At 37.3% G+C, this 27,141-nt stretch overlaps 1 protein-coding gene across 5 annotated transcripts in view; it reads left to right on the top strand.

Annotated features, from left to right (window-relative positions):
• The first annotated feature begins 2,226 nt into the window (after positions 1 to 2,226).
• Positions 2,227 to 27,141, top strand: part of LOC18425436 (S-adenosyl-L-methionine-dependent methyltransferases superfamily protein) — a 53,214-nt gene continuing 28,299 nt past the window's right edge. For 2 of the 5 annotated variants that reach the window (XM_006829955.4, XM_088872720.1), the window contains exons 1-3: positions 2,227 to 2,330; positions 14,441 to 14,507; positions 16,883 to 16,948. In XM_006829955.4, the coding sequence (XP_006830018.2) occupies positions 2,317 to 2,330; positions 14,441 to 14,507; positions 16,883 to 16,948 (147 nt within the window). In that variant the 5' untranslated portion in view covers positions 2,227 to 2,316. Of the gene's footprint in view, positions 2,331 to 14,426; positions 14,508 to 16,882; positions 16,949 to 27,141 lie in introns of those variants that run through there. The other 3 variants (XM_020662018.2, XM_088872721.1, XM_088872718.1) reach the window with 2 other exon arrangements.

Genomic DNA, 27,141 nt, shown 5'->3' with positions numbered 1-27,141 from the left:
CATTCTCGGGTTATCATGTGCTTCCAATCCTAAGGAAAATTCAACAAGGACTATGATTAGTACATCATTGGTCTAGGTGATCCAAAGTGGGTTATTACATCCCTTGGAGGTGATCCAAGGCATCTTGTTTCTGGTAATGGCTTCCTATAGTTCATGATATATTACTTATAATTTTCTAATTTATGATGAATGTAAAAAAATGAATTTGTTATATGAAAAGAAGTGAGGATCCTACTTATTGTTTTACTTATTTTTGTTGCAATTTGAGTGTGAGTGGTGCTTGCAAATAGACCCATCGTTGTAGTAGCTAAAAAAATTTGAATTACATGTATTGTACATAATCTGTATAGCTAATTTTCAAAAACTTCTCACAAATTCATTAAGGGGATCAAGAGATTCTAATAGGGTTTACTTTTTAATTTTAATTTTCTCTAATATCTTTATATATAAACCAAAAAAACTCAAAATAACTAAATTACCTTTGCTCATGGTTGGAAACCCAAATAAGTAAGGGCATTTTAATAATTTGACATATCTTTAACAAACATGGGTATTATCATCTTTTGGTTGGGATATCTAGAGTGGGTCAAATTATTAAAATGTCATTGCCTCTTCTACAGTTCCAACCTTGAGGAGGCATAATTTGGATATTTTTTAGGATATTTTTTGAGGGTGTTTAGTGAAGTTGAAATTAAGAACGAAATCATCTATTGTTAATTGGGTAGTTTTGACCCTTTTAATTATTTTGCAAGGATTTGTAACACCTTAAAAGATATTTTTCCTAAAAACTAACATCTTGGTCAGTAGATTAGTTGATTTAATCACCTTATTAGGATATTAGAAATGTGTCAAGAAAAAGAGAATTTTATCAAAACTGCTTAACAACTATTTAACATTTACCATTTTCAAAGCTAGTAGATATCAACAAAATAAATGGAAGAATTTTAAATTACTTGTCTCAAGTATATTATGATATGACAACTTTTATACGGGCTAGCCACCATGAGACCTCCACCGTCCAGCTAGTGTGGTCCCTACATTCTTCACCGTGCAACCAATTTGGCTGGTGGAGGTTTCATGCAGGCTAGCCCACATGCATGAAACAATTCACTATAATAATAATGATTTTATAAAATGACATACTTGATCAATTCATGAAGTCCTGAAAATTACAACTCTCCTTTTACATAGATCATGTTAGAATGGCAATGGCCTGGTCTAGCCATCCCATTTCTTTTTTTCTCTTTGTTTGAAAATATCATTGAAGGGAATGAAACCCCATATACTAGCCTTATGGGGTACACTATTCCTTTTTCATTTTAATTAGATACCATCTCAATAAATTTTTCAAGATAGCTAAATTGCCATTATTCAATGTTTTGAATGCACAACAAACATGCATTTGTATATTTGACCCCTAAGAGGCCTTAACCGAATGTTACAAAATAACCCTCATGGATCAAAATTTCAAATAAGACACGCATTGTTCAGGATTAGTAATGCAGAATACCTAGAAGTATTTTTATCATTTTGTACCCAAATATTTTGTCTGTATCAAATTACAAAAATACCTCGAGTTGTTTGCATTACAAATACTTAACAATGTATTTCTTATTGGAAAAAGTTTATATAGAGTTGAGGCTCTCAACAATCAAATTAAAACCTACCTCAAAAATATCACTAGAAGAAGTGGTTTTGATGGCCAAATATCTTTAAATAGATCATATCGATGTCAAGATGTATGGACATGAGAAAAAAATGGATTTCAAGTTTTTTTGTAACGCATTTTTTGAACGTCAAATTTTAAGAAGGTCAAAATTTTCATAACTTTGCTCGATCTACAATATTTTTGAAGCTTTAGATTTTATAATTAAATATAAAAATATAATTTAAGGCTATCACAGACATATCTAGGATTAAAACTGATTGTTTTGAGCCTTGGCTCTATACAAACCGCACCCTTTCTTATTTGACCATTTAATGATATCGTAAGGGTTTCATGCCCTTTCACGATATTTTCCCTATCTTTCGAGTCTAGGGGTCTGAACCCAGCTTTCCTAGTCTTGGCCGGGCTCGAGCCAGCCCTATAGATCTTGGGACGCCTTGGATGACGACTGGCCCGACTCAGGCGCAACCCATATCCTGCCGTGCTACCCACCATGTACCGCACGGTCTCGCTGCTAGTAAAGCCACGAACAAGGGTGGTTTTTGAGTCGATTCAAATTCGAATTCGAAAGGGTGCAGGCGTAAGTCGTAACAGGTAACGCAGTGAAAATAGTGTGGATCACACGGCTGCTGAGTTTAGGCAGGGCTTTCATGGAGGAAGACAGGTAGGCGTGCACCCCCTCTTTTTCTCTATAAATTTGTATCTATGGGCGAGAAGAGCTTTGATTTTTCTTATCCCTATCTTTTCTGTTTACTGTTATAATGATCTAATGTTGCCAACTAAAGAAAGAGAATCCTTTCCATCGAAATCCTGTACTTTATTTGGAGCATTATCTCTTTTTTCAACACATAATCACATATGTTCCCTTTCTCATGATAGTTTTTTTCAACACAGAAACTTGCAGGATCATATGATTGTTTATATGCAGGTTATAGAGTATTTGAGGCTGTTGGGTCTTGAAACTTGTGGTATTATAGGGAAATGGTTTATTTGCTTACAGCAATTGTCTCTTTAGATGATTTTCTGCAACTTATTAAGAAACTATATGTACCGAGTGTTTAGATATTCATGGCCGTCTGTCTCAAATTTTATATGAATCACCATAGCTGGATTCTTATGCATATCAGGTTAAATTTGTGAATGTTATTACAAATGAGTTGTATGGTTCTATCATCACTGAAAGCAAACAGGACATATTTGGGAACTAAGTGCATTTTTGCCGACCAATGATTACTCCCAATTTTTATTTGGAAAGAAGTAAATGTGGGGACTATTGATGCTAGATTCCATGGATGAGGAAAAGAAATGATCAAATATCAAGTGGTTTGACACCTTAATTGCCATGGCATAGTGCTGGTTGATGTTGTTGCGAGTTGAAGTTAGAGTTGAAATTTGTGAGTGTTATTTCTAGTTATACATACCAAAGGACCATCCATTGGTTAGCAGTAAGTATGTATTGCTAGATAGAGGGGAATACCTTGTGGTGCTATAGATTCCTGCGAGCCTTAACTGCTAACACGTTCTTATTGTTGGAGATGGTATGGATTATTGGAATTGCTTCCCAGTTTACTCATGGTTATGAAGAGAGCGTCACTTTTTTTATTAGAAAGGATTTCCTTGGTGTGACATGGAGACTATTATGATAATGACGATAGACATAGCTGATAAAAAAAAAGGAAGGAGGACAAGAAAACAGCAAATGGAAGTGAATATAGTAAAAAAAGAAAAGAGCAGCAAATGGAGGTGACTAGGAAAATGGGCCCTAGTGGGTATGAGTACTTTGGGTGATAGAGGGTTAAGGACGAGCACCTCCTTTGAAGACAAGAAAAGGCTAGTATTTTTCCTTTCAAATTTTGACTAAGGATACTCATGCCTTATTTTTGTTCTTGACTCTGTTACATTCCAAGTGGTATTGGCAAAAGATTCATGAAGAGAAGATGAAAAAAAGAACGATTGAATGGGGACGATTTAAGTTGGATGGCCTCTTTGAGCTGTTTCTCAACAAAAATATGATTTTTTTTCATTACTCAAATGAAATTATGCCTTTCGTTTAGAACCCAAAACCTATTAATCTCTATGTTCAAGTAACTTTCCTTAATATAGGCATCTAACTAATTCAAATGGCAAAGAGAAATAAACTAAACTAAGTCAAAAGTATCCCACAAGGAAACCAACAAAAAGGCCTCTCGTTTTTCTTTTTTTATTGTCCTAGTTCTATTCAAATCCATTGGGATATTCTCTGTATCCTATTTTAGACTTCTTGGTAGGGTCAAAATTGTAGGTTTTGGGTTATAAAGGAAAGGGATAATTTCAATTAAGGTCATGTAAAGCACCAACAGAGAGAGAGAGAGAGAGAGAGAGAGAGAGAGAGAGAGAGAGAGAGAGAGAGAGAGAGAGAGAGAGAGAGAGAGTGCTTTTCATGACCTTACTTAAAATTACCCCTTTCCTTTATAACCCAAAACCTACAATTTTCACCCTACTAAGAAGTCCAAAAGTGGCAGGCTACCATAACAATTTTTTGAATAGTCATGTAAGGCCCATAAACCATGGGAGAAGTGTTAAAAAAAATATCTGATCTGGCTCGTTCGTTGGATACTTTCCTAATTTCCTATTGGCTGATTTCATATTGGAAATTCTTTAAAAATATAAGCTATTATGTTTCTTTTCATCCGAAGTAAGGTATAATAGCTTAGTTATAATAGCTTAGTTATAATAGCTTAGGTTGCTAGCGTGAGAACTCCGAGGCATTAGGTTAGGGTTTCAAATCCCTTCCCAATCAATTATACTCGTTACTCTGAAGCTGATGGAGGGCAAAATTCTTTGCATTTTTAATACTTTTATTGAAGGGAAAAGTTGATATAGAACCGAGCCTCTAAACAATCAAATTTGAGCTTATCTAAAAAATTTCACTAGAAAAGGTTGTTTTGATGTTCAAATATTTTCAAATTGATCATCTCGACATCAAGAAGCATGAACATGAGAAAAAAATAGATTTCAAGTTTTGGAACTAGTGTCTTTTGTAACACATTTTTGGACCGCCAATTTTCAAGATTTTCAAGTTTCATATATCTGTCGATATACACTATTTTTGAAGCTTTAAACTTTATAAATAAATATAAAAGATATTTTAAGGCTATCACAAAAATTTCCAATATTGAAACCACATTTCTCGATATCATTTGAAGGTAGGCTCTATTTTGATTGTTTAGAGCCTAGGCTTTATACAAACCGCACCCTTTATTTAATTTTCAAAGGATGTATATTTTAGCTTTAGTTTTAGGATTTTTATGGTTTTTAATTTTTTTTTGGGATTCTAGGATTTTTATTTTTTTTAGGAGTTTCGGAGATGTTTAGAAAAGTCATTTGAATACTTATGGAATTATTTATTTTATTAGGGGAAAAAGTGTCGTTATGAATTTTCTTTTAAGTGAAGGGACTTATGGGGTATTTTTATAATTTTTAACTGAATTAGGAATAGTTTTGGTCTTCTTTTTATTATAATGTAATAAAAGGGTTAGGGTCTAACACTTTTTGGGGCGTGAACAATAGAAACAAGGTGTGAACAATACCAGCAAGCCCTCTCTAGTGTTTTGGGGTCACTTTTTGTGTTAAGAAAGCCAGATCCACTTAAATTTGGTCTGTTTTGATGATTTATTTAACTGGTTTTTGCATATTTTCTCTGTTTGGGAATCCACAGCCAAGTCTAGGGCTTGTTGGTTTTAGGCTAAATTTTGCCATATCAGCTTAGAACTTGCTGGTTTTAGCTAGGTTTTGTTGGTTCTCTTATTAGGATTTGTGATTTCGATGAACCATCGAGAGCAAGAAGAGGTCGAGGTAGGGGTATTCAGATGGATCCACCTTGTGATTTGCAGGATCGGGATATAGGGGATATGAGATGGCAAGTTCAAGAACTTAAAAGGTGGCTTAAAGGCAAGGATCATGGGCAAGATGAAGTTTTATCTGTCCAAGAAGATGTCGAGTACAACCCTTTTCACTTCCGTGTTATGTGTGAAGAGTCAAGTGAAGAGGAAAGTGATAGAAGACCTTGGACGTGGGGATCATCACTATAGGGTTTTCAATTTAAAGGAGGAAATTCTTGATTTTGACGCAGGTCGTATAAAAAATCAGCAAGTTATAGATTGAGATTTGCCACGAATCTTTGGTACATGCTTAGATGAAGAACAAGATCTTGTAGGAGATCCGATCTACAATGATCAAGATTTCGTGGTTAAACCGATCTTTGACGAAGAAAAATGTGAAGGAGTCCAAGGAGAATCAATAGGTGAACATATTTTTTCAATCATCAATGCTGTGCTCTTCTCGAAGATGCACCCATGTTGTATTCTAGGGCTGAGCCTAGATAATTTTAATAAGGATATTGGCTAAACTGATGCAATTTTAACAAGTTCATGTGGCTGAACAAACTCTATCAACATGCGGCAACCCTTTCCTCAATGGTTTCTCAAAAGGGGTTATGAATACATAAACTGATTACAAAGATTCAGTTTCAATGCACAATCATGTTTTGATTAGTGCAATAACCCACAAGTCCTAGAATCGTGTTTACAATATTCAAGTTGAAGAAGATTGCAAGACTAACGCAAAATTCATCTTAGCATACTTCAAAACTTGATGACGAGTTTTTTCTAGCTAGGGGAGAATGATGGAGGGAAATATTCTTGTTATTTTTAATATTTGTTTAATTTCAAAGTATGTATATTTTTATTTTAGTTTTAGGATTAGGGTTTTTTAAATTTTTTAGGCATTCTAGGATCTTTTATATTTTTTAGGATTCTAGGAGATGTTCGAAAAAGTCATTAGAATACTTATAAAATTACTTGTTTTATTAGGGGCAAAAATGTTATTAGAAATTTTCTTTTAAGTGAAGGGATTTATATGGTATTTTTATTATGTTTTAACTTAAGTGATGGTAGTTTTTGGTATTTTTATTATTATTATAATGTAATAAAATGGCCTGGGGTATTAGGGTGTATAACACTGGTTCGTGAACAGTAAAAACAAGGTGTGTGTAGTACCGACAAACCCTATCTAGGGTTTTGGGGTTACTTTTTTGTGCATGGAAAGCCATATCTACTCAAAGCTGTCCTATTTTGATAGTTTATTGAACTTTTTTTTGTCTATTTTCTCTATTTTCCTCCACTAGAAGCACTCTTATCCTTGAATTTTTTTTTTAATTTTTTGTTTTAGATACTATATAAAAAAGAAGTGGGGTCCGTGACCATAACCCTGGCATCAACAGCCGGTGTACTAGCTGACTAGGTTGCTTAGAATAGTTGTTATAAATGTTTACATTATTCTTATATATGTATGTAGTATTGGCTGGCTAGGTTGCTTAAAATAGCAGTTGTAAATGTTTACATTGTTCTTATATTAATCGTATATATTGTTGTATGTATATTTGCATGTATATGTATATATATATATATATATATATATATATATATATATATATATGTATGTGTATTGTTTTACCTTTTGATTGATAGCCGATTTGGACGATCCAGATTGGCAATTTGACAATCCAACATGGGATAGGTGGGTGTGCGATCCACCTGTATATGTGTTGTTTTATCTTTTACTGATTGCCGATTGCGATGATCCAGATTGGCAATCTGACAATTTCACACAGCATAGGAGGTTGTACGATCCACCCCACTGATCCATTTTTCAAAAGACTGCTATGCACTAAGCCTGTCACAAGAGCTTATGCACAATGCATTTCATAGGATAAAGTTTGTTAAACCACAGAGCTTATGTATTATTCTTTGAATTTAGTAACTTTGACATTGCCATGTATCCCTGAGGGTAACTGTACAGATAAGTAGTGTGCAAGGGTGTGTGGAAGAAAGGATCAAGAATGTAGGAGGCCAAAGCACTTCTAAGGTTGGAAATCAAAACGTTATGAGAAGATTCTGTGGAGAAATATGACATTATTCGCGTCTTAGAGGATTAATTCAATATCGTTTTCTAAGAAAAACACCAATAATTGGAATAAAAGGTAGATGATCAATGCCATCAGGATTTCCTACAGAGATTGGTATGGTCTGTGGCATATAGCTTCTGGGGGTACGCAAGACGTGAAAGGGACTATTGGCAGGTTGCCTAGTAGGCTTCAAGTAGGCACTGGCCTTCTATATAATCATTGTTAAAGCCTCACTTGGCTGTATGTACACTTTTGCTTTTAAGAGGGGGACACTGTTAGGAACTTCATTTGCTATTGGAGACTAATTCGAATAGCGCTGGACGTCCGTCCAAATAGGTTCATGGTGGTCAAGTTTTTCAGATTCATAAATCTTTATTGGGGAGTTTTCCTTTGTCCTGTGAACCTAGCTCTTGGTCGTGTGAGGTCCTTGGTGGCCAATGCGGACTAATGTGAGGTTGCTGGAAGGTCCCATGCCATGGCATGGGCTAAAGGCCATGGATGCAAATGATTTTTAATGGTTATATCATTGGCACAGCCCACGATGTGGCATGAACATGGTGCATGATCCTTGGTGCATGGTCTGGCCAAGAGCTCCAGGTATAGCTATGCCTCCTAGCAGGTAGAGGCTTCTACAGAGACTCTACGTGGCTAGCACGACCCCAACTACCGCACATCTACAATCCTCTAGTGTCTTTTTGACATTGTTTCAAGCAGCAAGTGAGATTTTTGAAGGGCTTCTTAAACACATGCAACCGTGTGACAATTGTTAAGTAGGAGGCCATTGCTTGCTCAAAGCCTTCCAAGCAGTGCACCATGAGTCCTTTTTGTGCCTCACCTCCCTCCATTGGTTTGTGCCATTGACAAAAGGTGTCCTAGTTGAGAAATTTAGATGGCTTTATTGCCCATCATTGCTAGAAGTTGTTGGCATTGTACCTCTATTGCTGCTTATGTAACAAGTCCAAGTTATGTCATCCTTCGTTGTGCCCTGTTCTGTTTTGATTTCCCACCTCAAAAGATGTCCTCGAGGCAGATGTCGAGGAGAGGGCCCTGATTCAGCCCTTCCTATGTTTTCGAATTCATGTCCCTTGTGTCCCATTTTTTCCACTCATCTCTGTTTCCTCATTGTTTTCTAGAAATGAAGTTAATGTAATCATGCACACTTCAGAGGCTACTGGAGGCCCATAATCTTTATTCTTTGATAGAGACGAAGAAATAAGAGCCTGTCCCCAATGTTCGAAGATGAAGATGATGTCTCAACCAAGTGTAAATTTTGCTAAGATTAAAAGAAAATAATAACTTTTGCTGAAGAAAAGTGATGCAAGATAGGATGCTGCTTATTTTTGAAATTTTCTTATTAGATTTGGGAATGTTTAAGGGTTCATTTTAGTGTTTTTAAACTTTTTTTAAGGGATTTTAGGTTGGTTTTTTAATTGATAGGATTTTAGTTGTTTAGAAAGGTAGAGTGCTTATGGAATTACTTGTTTTATCAAGGGTAGAAATGTCACTGAGAAATTTGCTGATTTCATAGCCTGAGGTTTATTGAGTTCAGCCAACTTGCTGATTTCAGCCTAGAGTTTGCTGATTTCAGCAAACCCATGGAAACAAGAGGGGGCCGTGGAAGGGTAGCTCATCTAGCCTGTGATGCGAGAGACGAAGAAATTGAAGATCTCTAAAGGAAAGTTTAACGAACATCACTCATGGGGAAGACGGTGATCTTTTGCCCAAGACGATGTCAAATACAACCCCTTTCACTGTTGTGCTCTGTGCGATGAGACAAGTGAAGAGGAAAATGTCAGAAGACCTAGATGTGGGTGGTATCACTCTAGGGTTTTTGATTTGAAGGTGGACATTCTTGATTTTGATGCAGTTTGCATAGAAATGTAGCAGGTTGTAGATTTGAATTTCCACAAATCTTTGACACATTCTTATATGAACAACAAAATCTTGTAGGAGATTCGATCTATGATGAAGAAAAAGTTTTTGTGGCTGAACTAATCTTTGATGAAGAAAAAATTTAGGTCCTCCAGGAAAATCAATAGATGAAGTTGTTGGTTTGATCATCGAACCGGTGCTTATCTTGAAGATGCTCCCTTGGTTTGTTTTAGGCTGAGCCACGGCAATTTCAGCAGGGTTATTTGGTTGAATTGATTCGATTTCAGCTAGTTTATGTGATCGAACCGAGCGTTTATATCATCATTGTTTCATTGACAGAATGACCCTTTCGTCTAGGGTTTCTCAAAAGTGTTTATGTCAAATGATTTCAAAGCCTCATTGTTAATGCATAATGGTTGTGTTTTGATAGGGCCAATACCCATAGGTCTTAGGATTTGAAGCATAACGCTTGGGGTGAAGAAGGTTGTGTCATTAACGCAAAATTCATCTTAGCTTACTTAAAATACTCGAAAATGAGTTTTCTTCAACAAGAGGTGATTTGAATGCAGAACAAGATACTTCTTACTTTTAAGTTTCGTATTGAATTTTGAAAGTAGTGGCCATGTACGATTCTTGAGATGTAAATTAAAAAATTTAATTTTCTTTTTTTATTTCTGTTATTAGCAACTTCGTAATTCTACTTATAATGCCAAATTATACGACGGAAGCAGAAAATAGAACCTAATACAACCTATGGATCTCAACTCTTATCTCCTTAAAGAAAAATGGAAACTTTATTCATAATCTGAATTTAAGTATTAAGTAAAATTCCAAGTCAAATTGGAAATCCTAATTCAAATAGGAATCCTAATACATTAGAAATCAAGAACAATAAAATGAGAATTAAAACTCTAAATAAACAAGAAAACTTGGGAATACTTATCTAATCTTTGCCTAGGGCCACCCCCATAGGACTTAGCACAACCCACTCTGGATGATCAGACCAACGATGCATTGATGCTTGCCCCTACTTGAGCCCTCCAAATCTGCATAGCTCACAAAATAGGGGCTGAGAGCTTTAATAAGCTAGGTTTTGTTTTTGTTTTCAACCCTTTAAACTTGGGGCATGCCACAATATGGCACCACCCCCTGAAACCAAACTAGGCTGGGCGTGCCCTCTCACAAACGAGAGGGAAGGAGAGAGAGAGAGAGAGAGAGAGAGAGAGAGAGAGAGAGAGAGAGAGAGGTCTCTGCAAGAACACATGATGGGAATGAAAGGGTTGCCCCTTATACATAAGCCCCTCATGGCCTAGGGTATGCCATCTTCCAATAGGACTCAAATTTGACCACAGAGTTCTACGTGATTTGTGAGCTGAACAAAGAATCAAATTTGAGCCATCCATTCCTTAGATTAGGCATCATGATCATTGAGGAATTCTAGAACCATTACCCCTCAGATCCTTAACCCATGTCCACTTCTACTTGGATCAGAATTATATTTTCCACAATCTCATAAAATTTGGACTGTTTCTTACATAAAAACATCTTCTTATTACTTTAGAAATCAAGAGTCAACAAAAGATCTAACTCAAATCTAATCTGGTCAAGGCTTAACTAACGAAATAAAAAATAATTCTCTTTAAGAAAATTATGCTTAACAAATCATTAAAGGACATGGGGTGTCCCTCCCATAAGGTTTGGATTTTTGGGCCTAGTGGGGCCCATGTCCTGGCCCATGTGGGGTTGGGCCATTAGCTCTCCATGTGGGTCCTGCAAAACCCCTCATAAGTTTGGAAATATCAGAACATCCTTTTAAAGTTTTGATGCATAAAATAAATTTATTAAAATTTTGAAAAACATTTAAAAATTGCAGAATCATAAATAAGGTTGGAAAATAATATTTTTGATAATAGCAAAAATTCTGAGACACATTTAAAACAGATCTAGAAGTGGATTGGTACTAATGTTTTAGGAATAAATGACATCTTTGAGGCACTCCACCAAGATCCAGAACCATCTTCTCAAACTAACCCAACAAAACCCATGACCCACAGTCAATCACAAGGGCTCATGATTGGACTATCAAAGTTGGTAAGTAAATAACGAAACCATGAATCTAGTGTGTGGATTTCAGGCCTCCCTGCCAAACACAAGCAAGTGATATCCATAAGGATGCACACGCACATATCACTATAGTGCAAGGGAACACTATCTTATATACATGTACATAGTTCCCTCTCTATAGTGATGCTTCCCCAGAATGCAGCTATCATGTGTACATGCCGTGCGATGGTTGTTGAAGAATTGGCTATTGCCTTCACAGGCCTGTAGCTACACATGAGAATCTTCGGTGGCTTCCTTGCTCCGACTGGAGTGTGAACATCCACTGTAGAATATTTATTTTAAAATGCGTTCAAGGCCTCTAAAGGCCATAACCCTACAAGTTTTAAGGATGTAGTTTTTGGAAGATTTTTGGGTTTTTGAGTTTTTTTAAGGAATTTTATTTGTTGACTAATATTTTTAGGATTTTAGGATAGTTTTTAGAAGTTACGGTGCTTATGGAATTATTTGTTTTACCAAGATTAAAAATGTCATTACAAACGTTGTTGAGTTTTTGATATCCTTTTTCCTGGGTTAGCAATTGAAGCCTGGCTTATAGGCTCCCTCTTTAATTTTCTATTCAGTAGATCATCTCATTTTCTTTCTTGTGACACTCAATCTGCATCAAAAAATTCACTTTTTTCTACCCAGTACCCATATTTATAGGCAGGGGGAGGAGGAGGAATCAAATCCTCCTGTGCTGTAAGAGCAGTTGACACAATTCAGGTATATGAGTTGAGGTGGCACAACTGTTAACAATTTTTAGGCAATGGGAATGAGTGTTATAATTCATCTATGCTTTTTTCACAATGAGTTGTGCGCGCACACACACCCACACCCACACCCACACCCACACCCACGCCCACACCCACACCCACACCCACACCCACGCAAAGGGAGAAGAAGCGAAGTGTAGCACAATGAAAACATAGTTTTATTGCTTGGTAGTAGGCTTAAAGATGATAGTAAATGAGAAAATGATTCTTTTATTGGTGATTGACTAGTGAACAGGTTCCGTCTGTGATGCACATATACAGCTCTAGACAACTGCTAAAAAATCAAGTGTCTGTGATTTTACATAGTTTTTTAAAGTATCCATCAAGGACACCCATTCTGAAGTATCCATGCATCATATGTTTCCTCTTCTGCTGGATAAATAGAAGTTATCCTTTCCTCCTCTAAATTATCCCTAATTCAAACCCCACTCTTCAAGGGCCTAGGTTTATGAGTGAGCTTTGAGATTCCTACTGTGGGCTATTCCGATTGGACAATAGGCCTAACTTTAGAAATGTCACAGCAAATTATTAGCTGCCACTCCAAAACAAGTCTTCTGCTTCAATCTCTATAAAGTCCTCAAGTACCAGGGCCATATTTATAGAATCCCACACCTTTTCTAACTATTTGTTAGAATATGTATTGGGGAAAGGGGACAACATATGCGTTCTCCAAGGAGGTATACATTCTTTAAGACAATTACTCTTTTCGCTTTAAAGGAACAAGATTAGCTTCCTATGAGGATTCACACTAATTAGCACTATTCAGGGCATGCCAAGTAGGTCCAGAAAGAAGTTTTGAATTATTATGGGGAGGGAAGAATGCTTGAGTCCTCAGGGTCCCTCTATGTGGAAAACATATATGGGATTTGAAACCATATGTGTTAGAGAAATCTAAATCAATAGTATTTAACGTATTTAGGGATCTCAAGCTCAATCCTGTGCTCCGCGGCAAGGGATCTCGATTCTAGAGGTTTTTGACTTTAGGGATCTCGATCCGCAAATTGGGGATCTAAATATCTCATTAATGGGATCCAAATTCTTCTCATCTAAATCATATTTCCATGAGTAATGTGGACTTAAGCATCTGACATGTGGAATCGAGTTTCTTTTACATTAGTACTTACGAGAAACTCTATAAGGTTTTATAATTGATCTTTCTCTTTTAATACCCTCTCATTGACCATATCCACCACTACAAAGACCCCAAGTTGACCCTTTCTTTGCCTTTAGACCTTTTTTCTTGCCCCCTCTGAATCTAGAAAGCTCTTGACGAGTTGCATACCCAATCGCATGTAAGTGAAAGGACTCAAATGAGGGAAAACAAGGACACTGCATTTCCATCAAACACTAGAGTTTCTTTCATGCCTAAGGACTAAAATTTGAATCCTCATTTTGGGTTTTTATAGTCACTTCTTACCAATGAAACACACACTCCAATGATAAAAGAAGTGTTAAAAATATTAAAAAAACACGATTCTTTGATTTAATGGTAATTTGGTTTTTGAATTTCAAAAAAACATTAATCCTAACGTTCAATGAAATTCATTCCCAGTTAGAGTGCCCTCTGTGGGAGCCCCAATTCTAAGCTGGACGGATATCGATACTATATATTTTTATCATTTTATCTTGGACAAATTTGAAACACGCTCCCGTAATATTGGGATCACGATCCCTATAACTCACGGTGTACAGATCTTGATCCCTATCCCATGGATCTTCGTTCATCTCTTGATCCCTCGGTTCGTTCCCAAACCGACATCTGACCTTTCTCCCGGTCCTGACAACTATGGATAGAATCCTCTAACTGGAGCCATAGCATGAGGCTAAACATCAGTTACTTTTTACTTAGTTTTTCCTCTGCTTTAATGCAATATTTCTGACCTTCAATGAAATGACGTTTGTCATTTACATTGTGTTCTTCGTTTCATGTGATTACATTTCCATCTTAAAAATTTATGTGAATTCGTTTGTATTGTTCTGTATGAATTGATATGTGATTTGGATCCACTGATCTCTTGGCAAAAACAGCTATTGTGGTGCATATTGTTTTCTCAACATTTCAATTTTTATGACTATTTTCAGATTGAACTCACCCAGCAGTTCCCTGATTACATTTGAAGTCCTTGGCCTGCTACTTCACTTCTCTCAGGTAGAATTTGTTTATAGTCGTTTCTTTTAGATGATCAATGGAAGTTATTGAGATCCAGAATATCAACATGATTGTTGATAGAAGTATATGTGAAGGTTATTTCTCTATGTTTTTAGTTTGATTCTGTTTGTTTGTGAATGTTTGCTCACAAGGATAAAGTATGTAAGCATAGTTTTATATAATGGATATGGAGCAAGTTCTGTTTCTTCTGTAAAGGATTTGCCTTCACATCTATCCCCTTTTAGAAAACATGATATTTTCGTTTGATAGGGGTCATTAAGTACCAAGCTTTATTTTGTGACATAGTCCATTTATAAAGACTCAAAACTGGATAGTTTGGAAATGGATGGGGGATGACACTTTCAAGCGGTTTAGAAATAATCAATAGCTTTAGCAATGAGGTTTGACGTAGAAATCTTTTTGAGCTCACGTTATTGTAGATGTGGATTATTATATACTTTCCTTTTTTTATCTTTGATTGTCAATGTAAGGATACTATGCTTGTATTCTGCATTAAGCATTACTCTTAAAGGGGTTCGCCAGGTTATTATTATCTAGTATTTCAGGATGTTTTCGGGAAATACTTAATTTTCTTTTAGTTCTCGTACTACACTTATGGCTTTGTTATTGAAACTTGTGTATATTTTCAGTTACTGTGAATTTATACTTTCTTTGTGTAAATTGCTGGATACCAGCTTTGCTCTCTGTTTTGAGTGTCTGTGCATCTTTTGTGGGTGTTTGTGCATCCAACAAAATTAAGCAACATCATATAATTAAGCTACATCATACTAAGTGTAAGAAAGATGTCGACAAATGCATACTGGATTAGGGCACTTGGGGAGCCGTCAACTAACTCTTTAGATATTACCGTTGATGATCACTATCGTATAGGTGGCTAGTATCACACTGGTTAGATAGTTCTTTGGGTATTTATTTTATGTAATGTCTCTAACAATGATAAAGAAAAAAAAGTTGAGTCGACGCAGAATCGCTCAAGTCGACTTAGAATTGGTGGGGTACTGGTCTGGTTCTCGTTTGTACTTGTGCGAGTTGCCCGGGACACCCCTTTAGATGTGAAGAACAGGTTAAAAAAAAATACTTCTCTGAATTTTTGTTTATTCAACCAATAATCCATATCTGACCCCATTTTGATCGATTTGGGCACACATCAATACCTCTTAGCTCCAAAAAATATTTTGATCAAAAATTGCCTTTGGAATAATTTTTTCATGAAATCTCACCTTTTTTGAGCCCTAAAAGCAATCCGCCTTTCTTGCAATCTTTTTCTCATTTCTCAACCAAGTCATCTTCAAATTGATTCAAAATGTTGGTGTTGGAGCCCTCAACAGGCCTCCATATTGATTTGTTGAATTAAAAGCAAAAGAGAAGAAATCTAGAGTCCAAGTCTTAAGGGTTTTTAGAACCGAAAAATTGGAAATATTTGATTTCTTTATCATTTTTCTCCAAAATTATCCAAATTTGGCTCAAAATGTTCCTAACACATTGATCCACAAAGGCTCTAACAAATTGTTTTCTTGACTCAACCAAAAATCTCTAAAAGTTTTTCAATTTTTATTTTTTACTTTTTTGTTTTTGCCATTTCACTATTTCTGTGTTGTTTTTTTTGTTCAAATTTACTCGTGAGCTGGCCATGATGAAGTTGAGTATGCTTTCTTATTTAACTTTATTACTTTTGCTTAGAGGAAGAATGCACTCTGTTGTGAACCAGGGATGTGATGACATAAACTTTCTAGTTAACTTAGATGCCTTACAAGCTATGGCACATACTCTGAAGCAACAATTTTTGTTGTCCATGGGACCTTCTAATAGTCCCCAAACTATACAAGGCCACCAAATTTGGCCAGCTGATGTTCAATATGCCTAAGCTAGAGTGAACGTACAACTTGGTTGAATCCCAGCACACCAATATTTAATTTTAGACAATGGCCAGATTTGCCGCTATTTATTTTTCATGTGCCATAAGCATTCTGCCATTTGTGAATGCATAAAAATGTCTGCTTACCCTTGTTCATCAAGGCAAAGTTCCATCCTTTCACATTGACTATGTTAAATGATATTACGATGTATAGATAGAGTTTTCTAATTTATGTAGAATGGATATTTTCATTTGGGAAAATTATCAAATTACCCACAAGAGATAAACAATTTACCACTTCACACATATTTTTGGATTTAATAGTAAAATACCCGTAAAAAACCACATGATCTTGAGTTGAAATAGTTGCGAACGAGTAAAATGTCAGATAGTTCTCCTCTTAGAGGTATTTTGATAAATTTCCCTTCTCATTTGTTGGTTTTCTCCTGATGTCCATGGTTTGTTTTATTTGTGATGCTGATGCCTCTATATATGGTAGGATCCAAATTCAAAGCATCATGGAACTACAGTTTGGGATGCTTCAATGGTTCTTGCCAAATTCTTGGTAATATTACCTTTACTTCATGAGGTTTCTTTGCTGTACTTTTAAGCTTTCCTAGGACATTTTATGAAGTAAAGCTTTTGCGTCAATGACATTGTGGATTAAAGTTAATTGCTTCTAACCGTGGCGGGAAGGCCAAGTTATTGATGCAATTCTTCATATTACTGAAGGATCTTTCATCGTAGCATGAATAAACGTTAAAAAATACAGCTGCTAGACAATGAAGAAACAAAAAATAAGAAAGATAATAAGGGATAAGAAAACATAAAGAAAGGAGAGAGATAGAGAGAGAGAGAGAGAGAGTCGTGTTGGGTGTAATTGACCCTGAAGCCCTCTCTTCCGTTATATATTATTTATTAATTTTATTAATGCAAAAATATACCCTCAAGTAAAGAGCGACAATAAGTCCTTTGGGACTTAAACACAATAGAAAAAAAAACTATAAGTTTTTAACAATCATTTAGAATACTCCCACTCAAGCTGGTGCATATATATCAATCATGCTCAACTTACTTAAGAGCACTGGTAGTCTAGGTTTCCAAGCAACCTTTGTAAAACTATCTACTATCTTATCTTCTGCTTTTACATATGGAAGAAAAACTTCTTTGGTGGTAACTTATCTCACGTGAAATGTTGGTCTATCCCTCCATGCTTGGTTCGATTATGGTGCCTTGGATTTTGCACTATACTGATAGCTGCGTTGTTATCATAATACAAGAACATCGACCCCTTAACAGGAAAACCAAGCTCTCGTAATAAAAGTTTTAGCTAGAGTTAATCACATGCACCATGGGCCATGAATTAGTACTCGCTTTTGGACTCGCTCGGGCTACAATGGAGTTTTTTTACTCATCCAAGCCACAAGGTTACCCAACCAATATAAAATAGCTAGATGTAGATCTTCGGTCCAAAGTAGAACCTGCCCGATCTACTTCTATGCAAGCCTCAACTCGCAAGTGCTCATAATAAGCAGTAGCAGTCCTCTTCCTGGTGATGATTTTAAATATCTAAGAACTTTGTAAGCTACTTCAGGATGAATAGTTTGAGGAGGATGCATGAACTGACTAATCATGCTCACAACATATGCAATATTTGGATGTGTGAGTGAAAATATATCAATTTACCCACTAACCTTATTTTTTATGCTTCCTTAAGGTATAGCATATACCAATGTTCAAGAAAGCAGAGGCAGCTGCCTAGATGGCTAGGCGGCGGCAGCCCATGTCTTTTTTCTGTTTTTTTTGGGGGCCGGGGAGGGGACATTTTCTCCCTTTTATGGTTTCAATTTGTATAAAAAAATTAATATTAATGGCAGGCAATGTGTAGTTGTATAAAAAAGTAATATTAATATCATGGCTATGTGCATGTGATTATTGTGTAAATGTGCCACATGTGTGTCTCTATCTTCTAAAAATTAAAGAAAGGTATTTTACTAAATAAAAGAAATTTACTTTTTCAAGAGCTGTGCCAAGTATTTTACTTTTTTAGTGAACAAAAATTAAAGAAAGGATACTTCTACTCAAAAAGGACTCTTTTTCTCTCTAAAATAAATGAGGAGTACAAACAATAAAAAAATCGCTCTGCATAGACCTAATTTCACTAAATAAAAGAAAAACAATTACAGAGGTTGCACCAGGCGGACACTCAGGTCCGCCTAGGTGCCCGCCTTAAACGAATCTGCAGGCCGTATTGGCGGCTACCTTGGTGGTCGGTGGCCGAATTTTTGTAGATTGCCATATACTTCCTCTAAGAGAAAAGATTTGTCTCTTTGACTTGGCCACTTCTATACTAAGAAAATACTTTAGTGGACCTATATATTTAATTTCATACTCCCTTGCTAGAAAACTCTTGTGTTGCTCATTTTCCGTAGGACAATTACCTGTTGCAACAATATCGTCCACATATACAATTAGGCAAGTGGTATTCACCTGGGTATGTTTGGCAAATATGGTATAGTTATCATGACTCGTAATATAACCAATTATTTGGACATCGCCTCTAAACTTCGCAAACCAAGTTATGGAGACTGCTTTAGTCCATAAATGGTCTTCTTAATCTACAAACTTCTCTCATATCCAGGAACCTTAAATCTTGGTGGAGGTACCATTTAATACTTCTTCCTCCTGCAGATCTGTACGAAGGAATGCATTATCTAGTTGATGCAACAACCACTCCATGTTAGCTGTTAGAGACAAAAATACCTAAATGAGTTTATCTTAGCCACAAGAGCGAACATTTTCTTGGTAATCTATTCCGTACGCCTTAGTGAACCCCTTGACAACTAATCGTGCCTTGTATCTGTTGACTGGACCATTAGCCTTGTGCTTTACAATGTAAACCCATTAGCAACCAACCAACTTCTTGTCTTTAGGAGGATTTACCCACGCTTAAGTACAATTCTTGATTAATGCCTTCATCTCTTCGCACATGGCCACTTTCGGCTTGGGATGAGCTAAAGGTCCTGTAAACATTGGAAGGAATAAAAGCAGAAGGCACACAACACATAAAAGCATGATAGGAAGGAAAAACTCATAAGAAGAAAAATTGCTAATTGGGTGTAATGTGCAACTTCGTATACCTTTTTATGCAACAATGGGCAGATCTAAATCATCACATTGAGAGTTGGTGATTCCCTAGATTAGAGTTATGCAATTGGCTTGAAGGCTTGTCAGCTGTGGTGGCCCCCTCTTCCTTCTATTTCCGTCGAGTACAGATTTTTAATTCTCTTTCTTTTTCTTTTAGCATCATGAGAATGATTGTCATGAGAATGCTGGCACACTGTCCTCTTGGGTTCTAGAATTTGAAATAATAGTGATAGGAAGAGGAACAAACTACCTCTTTTCCACACTATGCCCCCTCAAGGAGAGGTGACAAAGAAAGGAGTGTACAAAAAAAAGGTTATATACATTGTGATAAATCTCTTTTCAAACACTGGATCATAACATTTATAACCCTTTTGCCAAGATGGATAACTTTGACTTTTGGGATTTATTTTTGTACTGTACAAACCGAGGACATAAGTGAATTAAACACATCAAAAACTTTAGGAGGAACACTTAACAATGGACGATCAAGATGGAGTAGTTTGTTTGCAGACTTGTAGTCTAGAGCACGAGTTGGCATTCGATTAATGAGATATGATGTGGTGCCACAACTTCAAACCGGAACTTCGTGGGTACATTCATACTCGAGAGAGGAGCACGACACACTTCTAAAATATTCTTTCTTTATCTAGACCATTTTGCTAAAGGACAAGAAGTTTGATGTTCCATTCCATGATCTTACAAATAGGAGAGCAGCACTCTATTACAATACTCTCACCTTGGCAAAAACGAAGTACTTTAATTTTAGTAACAAACTAAGTGAGGATCATCTTATGAAAGACCTTGAAGATATATGGAATTTCATCTTTGGTCTTCATAAGGTAGATCCAGATACACTGAGTGAACTTCATCTTTGGTCTTCACAAGGAAGATCCAGGTACATTGAGTGTAGTCATTGACAAAAGAAACAAGATATCGATGACCAAAAGTAGATGTAACATGAGGATGCCAAACATCGCAATGGACAATAGCGAAAGGAACATTGCTTTTATTATTACTAGGTACATAAAAGTTTCTATTATGCTTTAACAATTCACGTACTTCACATTGAAATTTAGATACATTAGTAGAACTAAACAACTTAGGAAGCAAACCTTTTAATGACTAAAAATACAAATGACCAAATTAGAGGTCCCACTGCCAAATCAGATCTTTATTAAAAGTAGTACTGGATTGTAAGGCTTGGGAGGTGGTTGTTGCCGAGTCTAGAATTTAAAGATCAACTTCATGACCACAGGAAATCGCCTTACTCCTATCTAGGTCCTCAAAAACACAATGGGAAGGAAAGAAGGTCACACTACAAGGAGGGCGTAGCCTGAGGTCCCATGATTCACACTAACCTTGCATGGTAGTAGTGGTCCAGCTTTTCGGTCTCTTTTGAAGTCTCTCTCCCCGCTCCTCCCCTTTTCCTCCTACCCTTCTTTTCCAGCCCACCTCTCTCTCCTTTTAGTCTTTTCTCTTATGCTTCCACAAATGTTGGTCTATTTCTTAGACGTTACAACCTCCACTGGTGGCCCTCACCTGTTTTTTAAATTTGAATGACTACTATGTGAGTAGCCGGATTTTGTAAAGATTAGAGAATTCTTATTCGAGCACCTGCAATGTGGGTTGGCGTTTCGTTTCCTCTCTCTCCCCTCTTCCCATCTCACCCTCTTTTTGATGCCCACGCCAACTTACCAGGTCAAGAGAGAAAGATGAGAGATGAGGGCTTGTGAGAGAGAGAGAGAGAGAGAGAGAGAGATGAGGGCATGAGAGAGTTTAAAAGAAGAAAAGGGAAAAGGACATGAATGAGTTAAGGTTTCTTGTACAAGCCAATTGTAAGGGCATAAACTTAAAAGGACACTAAGAAGTTTAGATCAGCAGGTGGGAAGAAATGTTGTAGGAAATTTTTTTGCCACTAGATATTTAGGAAATGTGAGGGGATGCTATGAAATTAACTCTGATTTTAGGTTTATTGAGATATTTTTCCATTCTTTAATATGACTATTCCTACCACAATGTCACATTTCAACTTTTATCTCCTTGATTGGGCCCCCTTTTTCTAGATTTTGAGGTCTACTCCATTGTTGTTGGAAACGCTTGGGAAGCCGAATCGTTTTAGGAACCGGAATCGAGGAATCGCCACCGGCTAGAAGATTCCTGTCTTAGAAATCGTTGTCTATACAATAGGTATCGTGGGGAACGAGATTCCTAGTTGTTGAGAATCATGTTTCGACTGAAATAGATCCAAGTTTCATCCACATATGGAATCGAGATTCCGTCCTCCTTGGAATCGAGATTTCCACCCCTTGGAATCGACACTCTAGGAGTCAAGATTTATTAATATACGGAATCGAGTTTTCGACATCTATGGAATCGAGTTTCTGACATATTTGGAATAAAGATATGTTGTTGTTTCGAATCATGATTCGAACATATTTGGAATCAAGTTTATGAAGTATATGTATCAGAGATCCATGCCAGTTTGAGATCGAGATTTACAGTAATATGGACTAGACTATGAAATGCGTTTGATGACCCCTACCGGGAATCGAAATTGTAATTTTATGGAGAAGGAAGCCCAAAGCATATATTGAGTCTTATCAACTTTATAACCTATATTGGATGTCTCTTATTAGAAGGTTTCCCAAATTTTAAAGTGATTGTGTTGACTATTGAACTTACGGTCATTATATACCAAAGATGAGTATTTCTAAATTGTTTATTTTGACTTCATTATCATAAAAACAAAATAGGATTATGTCTATGCCATAGTTTTACTTTTAATAGTATGTGGTGTATTTACCTTTTATATTATACAAAAGATGAGTATTTCTAAATTGTTATTTTGACTTCATTATCATAAAAACAAAATAGGATTATGTCTACGCCATGGTTTTACTTTTAATAGTATGTGTTGTATTTACCAGTTATATTTTAAATTTAGAGTAAAAGCCGTCTAGGGTGGCACAAGTAAAATAATGTGAACCTGCAACAACTAAAAACATTCGAAAGAAGATTTCTACTCCAATTTACTTTAGGAAGTGCACAACCATCATAGACATTGGACATTATTTACTTTGAATTGTTTTTTTTTTTTTGATACTTTGAATTAATTTTTTGAATCAAGATTCAATCCTCGTTGGAGTCCAGATTTGATATATTTGGGAACATCTACCCACAATTGCTGGGTTCAAGTTTCTAAAGATGTGTCGGATCATGATTCCGAAATTAAGGAATCGAGTTTCCTTGGTTTCGATAAATGGTTTCTAAAGATGTGTTGAATCGAGATTCTGAAATTAAGGAATTGAGTTTCCTTGGTTCCCAAAAATGGTATCTAAAGATGTGTTGAATCGAGATTCTGAAATTGAGGAATTGAGTTTCCTTGGTTCCGAAAAATGGTTTCCATGGAGATTCCTTAATGGAAACACGGAATCGGGTTTCGGAACCGGAATCGCAAGGTCGGTGGAGAGATTCCGATAACTATGGTCTACTCCCCTTGTTTTTCTTAGGAGGTAACGAGGCAACATGGTTCTTTTCCTACTCTACTCACTTTAAATGGAGGAGTACACCTCGTGGAGCGATGGAAGAGCATCCTTGCTGAGTATTGATTACTCAATCATTAGGGTTTAGTCCTGCCAAGAACTCAAGAATATGATTCTATTTCACAAACTCTTTGTATTTCTCTCCATCTTCCTTACAGGCTAGTTTAAACATTTGATAGCTTTTGCTCCAACTCCTCCCACATGCTATGAATTAATGAGATATAAGTAGCAAGAGACCTCTCCACCTGTTGAAGATGGGAAATTTCTTACCTCAGTTGGCACATTTGACACATGTTTGCTTTAAGAGTAAGTTTGGTATATGTCCCAAATCTCTCTCGTAGTTCGAAGGAACAAGGAGCCCCTATTGATTGATGGTTGCGTGGAGTGTAATAACCCCAATATTATAGTAGATATTGAGTTTTCGCTTCTCACATGATGGATTTGTTTTGCGGGTTCAGTACTCTTACAATTGGTATACCCCAATTTTCCCCTTCCACATATGAACATTTTAGCAGACTTTGACAACTTGAAATAATTTATACCATTAAGTTTGATAATAGTAATCTGCAGTCCATATTTATTTCCATGGATAGCCGTATGGGGGGTTACACCTAAAGCACTAAAGATGGTGGATGAGTGGCTTGAGTCACTAATTTGTGCTTCTCAACGGTTTTCTGAATCTCAGGTGCAACACTCGGTGTCGACCCATTGTTTGGAAGAACTCTGCTACCATGGCTTGTGGGTTCAACTCAATAAGGAAGAGGAGGGGGGATCTTTCCTTAATTTGGGTTTTAGCCGAGCCACCAGTGTGACCAGAATAGGACGTGGTAATCATTGCAATTGTGGAAATGGTTGCTAGTTTTGAATTGGGCTAGGCAGTGAAGGATTGATCTCCACACGCCGGAGCAGTTGGACCCAACCCTTTCAAGTGTTAGCCAATCGTTCGGTTGGTAGTGGTTGTTATACGTCATTTTTTATGTACTTGTATTCTCGGGACGCATAAAGAGGGAGCCAATAGTAACCTTATCCCGTCGGTGCCAAAAACGCCGTCATACCACAGGAACACTGTAGAAATAAGCCTGATATTGGGTGACGTTAGAGGAAGTGTCAAAATGGCCTCAAATTGCATGAGAGGGTAGTTTTGGATGCTTAAGGACACCCGTAAAGTTTCATCGCATTCTGACAAGTTTTGAGCCGATCAGGACGAAACTCGGTTTTTATATCCAGTTTCTACATGCTGAAAACAGACCATATAACGATAGTCATATTTTCTGGGTCTCAAAAGAGTATCAAACCACCGCCATTGGATTTGGAATATTGAAAAATCCCCAGATACTAAATTTCGGCTAAATCGGACCCTCTGGGACCATTCTGGGCCTAACTTACCAAAAAATTGTTGGGTTTTACACTATTGCGGTGCAACCTCGATAAACCAGTTTCCATTTATGGAAGTTGTGTTTTCTCATTTCGGGATGAATTTGAAATGCTCATAACTTACTCATTTTGGGTCCAATTACACTCAAATTCGGACACGTGCTATATTTTGTCAATACGTTCATTTTGACATATGGCATGCATCATCGCGTGGCCCGAAACCAGAGAATTCTTAGAGAGAAGATGAGCTCGAAACTTGAAATTTCAGATTTTAAAAAGTGAAACATCTCATTCTTTGAGAGGCTACAGCTTGAGATCCCGATGTCGGATCGTCGCAAGTATAGGTACGTTGCATCGTGCTTCGAAGGGCTTCAGTTTGATATAATTTTTGGGCATGATCAGAGGCCGGATGACACCAAATTTTTAGGTTAAAGGAGGCACATTTTTCGGTCGTCGGAATCCCATTTTTCCGACGACCTCCAAAATTTGGAACGGGCTCAAACGGAAACCAAAAAGGACGAAATTTATGACAAAATGATTGTGATAGTATCATCTTCAATTTGTGATCAAATTGAAGTCTCAAAACATCACGAATCATGTCAAATCTGTGATCGAAGAATCAAAACTTTATGGACTTGGTCGGATTATGGGTTCTTCCTTAAAACACCGTTTCAAGACGATCAATGAGTATCAAAATGTGCGTAATAATCCATGCATCGATTCTACGATGTTTGATTGCTCAAATTGCCACTGGAAATGTCTGAAATAGCTCCCGAGGTCTAGCAATGGCAAAGTGCTTAGGGGTATTTTTGTCATTAGTTCCAAAAACGGGATTAATATTTTATTTTATTAAATGTGTAATTTCCAACAATTCTAGTGGCTTTTGAGTATCCACCCATGTTTTGGGGTTACTTTATATAAGCAAAGTGAAGTCATTTGTAAAAGAGTTTTGGAAATCAATTGAAAGAGCTTGAGAATTCAAAGAGCTTAGGCTTCTTCTTTGCTTCAATCCTAAATCCAAACTCAAACTCAAGGAGAGAGGAGAGAGAAATAATTGTTAGAGAGAGAAACTACCCTGGGTACCTCTCACTCCTTAAAACCTCAAACTTCCAAAATCCTAAAACACCACACTCCTTACCCCATACACCCTATTCTACTTCATACCTCTTAGCTTATTCCATACTCACTAGCCTACTCCATACACCCTACCCTATACACTTTAGCTTTCGTACACCCTACATTATTCCATACACCTTAGCTTCCGTACACCCTAATCTATCCTATACTTAGCCTACTCCATACACCTTATCCCATTCTATACACCCTACCTTACTCCATACACCCCTAACTTCCGTACGCCTTAGCTTATCCCAACCTACTTAAGTCCATACACCTAGAGCGTAGACCCTAGCCTTAACCTACAAGGACCAAGACCTCTCTCTAAGGTGCATGCAAAAGGGACCCTCGAAGGCGCACTTAGGCTCGAGCCCATTTTAGGTCCACTCTCTCTCCTCTCTCTTCTCTATCTTTTTGCCCCTCTCGCTCTCTTCCATTCGGACCTAGGGCTGGTCCGAACCCTCCCTCTTCCTCTCTCTCTTTCTTTCTCTCTCTCTTTCACTTAGATGCAGGGCAGGTCCGAGTCCTCCCTCTAGTTCTCTTTGTTATCTCTCTCTCTTTGCTCACTCTCTCTCCCTCGCCTAAAGTCATGGACCTGCACTAGGGCGGGTTTGTCTTCTCTCCCTCTCTTTCTCTTGCTCTCTCTCTCTCTCTCTCTTTCTCACACCCAAAGCTAAAGACCCGCACCATAGGTGGGTCCGCTCCCTCTCTCTCTCACCCCCTAGTGACGGACTTGCACCAGAGGTAGGCCTGTCTCTCTCTCTCTCTCTCTCACCCTCAACCCACCTGCTGGACACGGACCTACGCCATAGGTGGGTCCGCGTTCCTCTCTACCCTTCTCTCCCTTTATCTGTCATCATCTCTGCCTACCCCTCCCCCTAGACACACAGACTCGTGCCATAGCTGGGTCCCCTCTGTCTTCATCTCTCTAATTCTCCTCTCTCAGTCTCTTACTCCACTCTCTGTAACTCCCATTCCTCACTCGTCTATCTTCATCTACTCTCTCTCATCTATTCTATCTTTCTCTCACCTCTCATTCACCCACCCTTATTTCATTATTTCTTCATTCTCTCTCTTCATTCATCTGTTCACGCACCCTTGAGCACTCGAGCCGGGGTCCTCTTGAGATAGTTTCTCAGGGTTCTAACTCTTGGGCTGCTGCTCGAAGCATCAGTTCACGTAGTTTTTGGGTTGTAAGAGATTCATATTCTCTTGCACTCGATCACTCGGGCTGGGGTCCCCTTGAGAGTTTTCTAAGAGTTTTGACACTTGAACTACTCTAACCATCGGGTTACATAGTGTTCTAACTGTGAGAGATTTCTATTGCTTTCACTCTCCTCTTCTCTCACTGGATCACTTTTATGAGGCTCTTTAGGTTAGTGACATAGTCACGGGCTGAGTCCCGTAATCCACTTTCCAAATCCTACGGGTTCCAAGGCTTTGAGCTTGGTGCTTTCCCTTGTCTCGGGTATTACCTCTTAAGAGAGGTTACGTCGGGAGGCTGCCTGATTTTTGGGTCATATTTTTACTTCTATCTCATCTTCTTCTTCTTTTTACCTATAAGACTAAACTCTCACCA

The sequence above is a fragment of the Amborella trichopoda genome, chromosome 7 (genome assembly GCF_054954075.1).
Source record: "Amborella trichopoda isolate Santa Cruz 75 chromosome 7, AtrichopodaSantaCruz75HAP2 v2.0, whole genome shotgun sequence".
Taxonomy (NCBI): Eukaryota; Viridiplantae; Streptophyta; class Magnoliopsida; order Amborellales; family Amborellaceae; genus Amborella; species Amborella trichopoda.
Note: the sequence above shows the minus strand (reverse complement) of the source record. Positions and strands in the feature narration are given on the sequence as shown.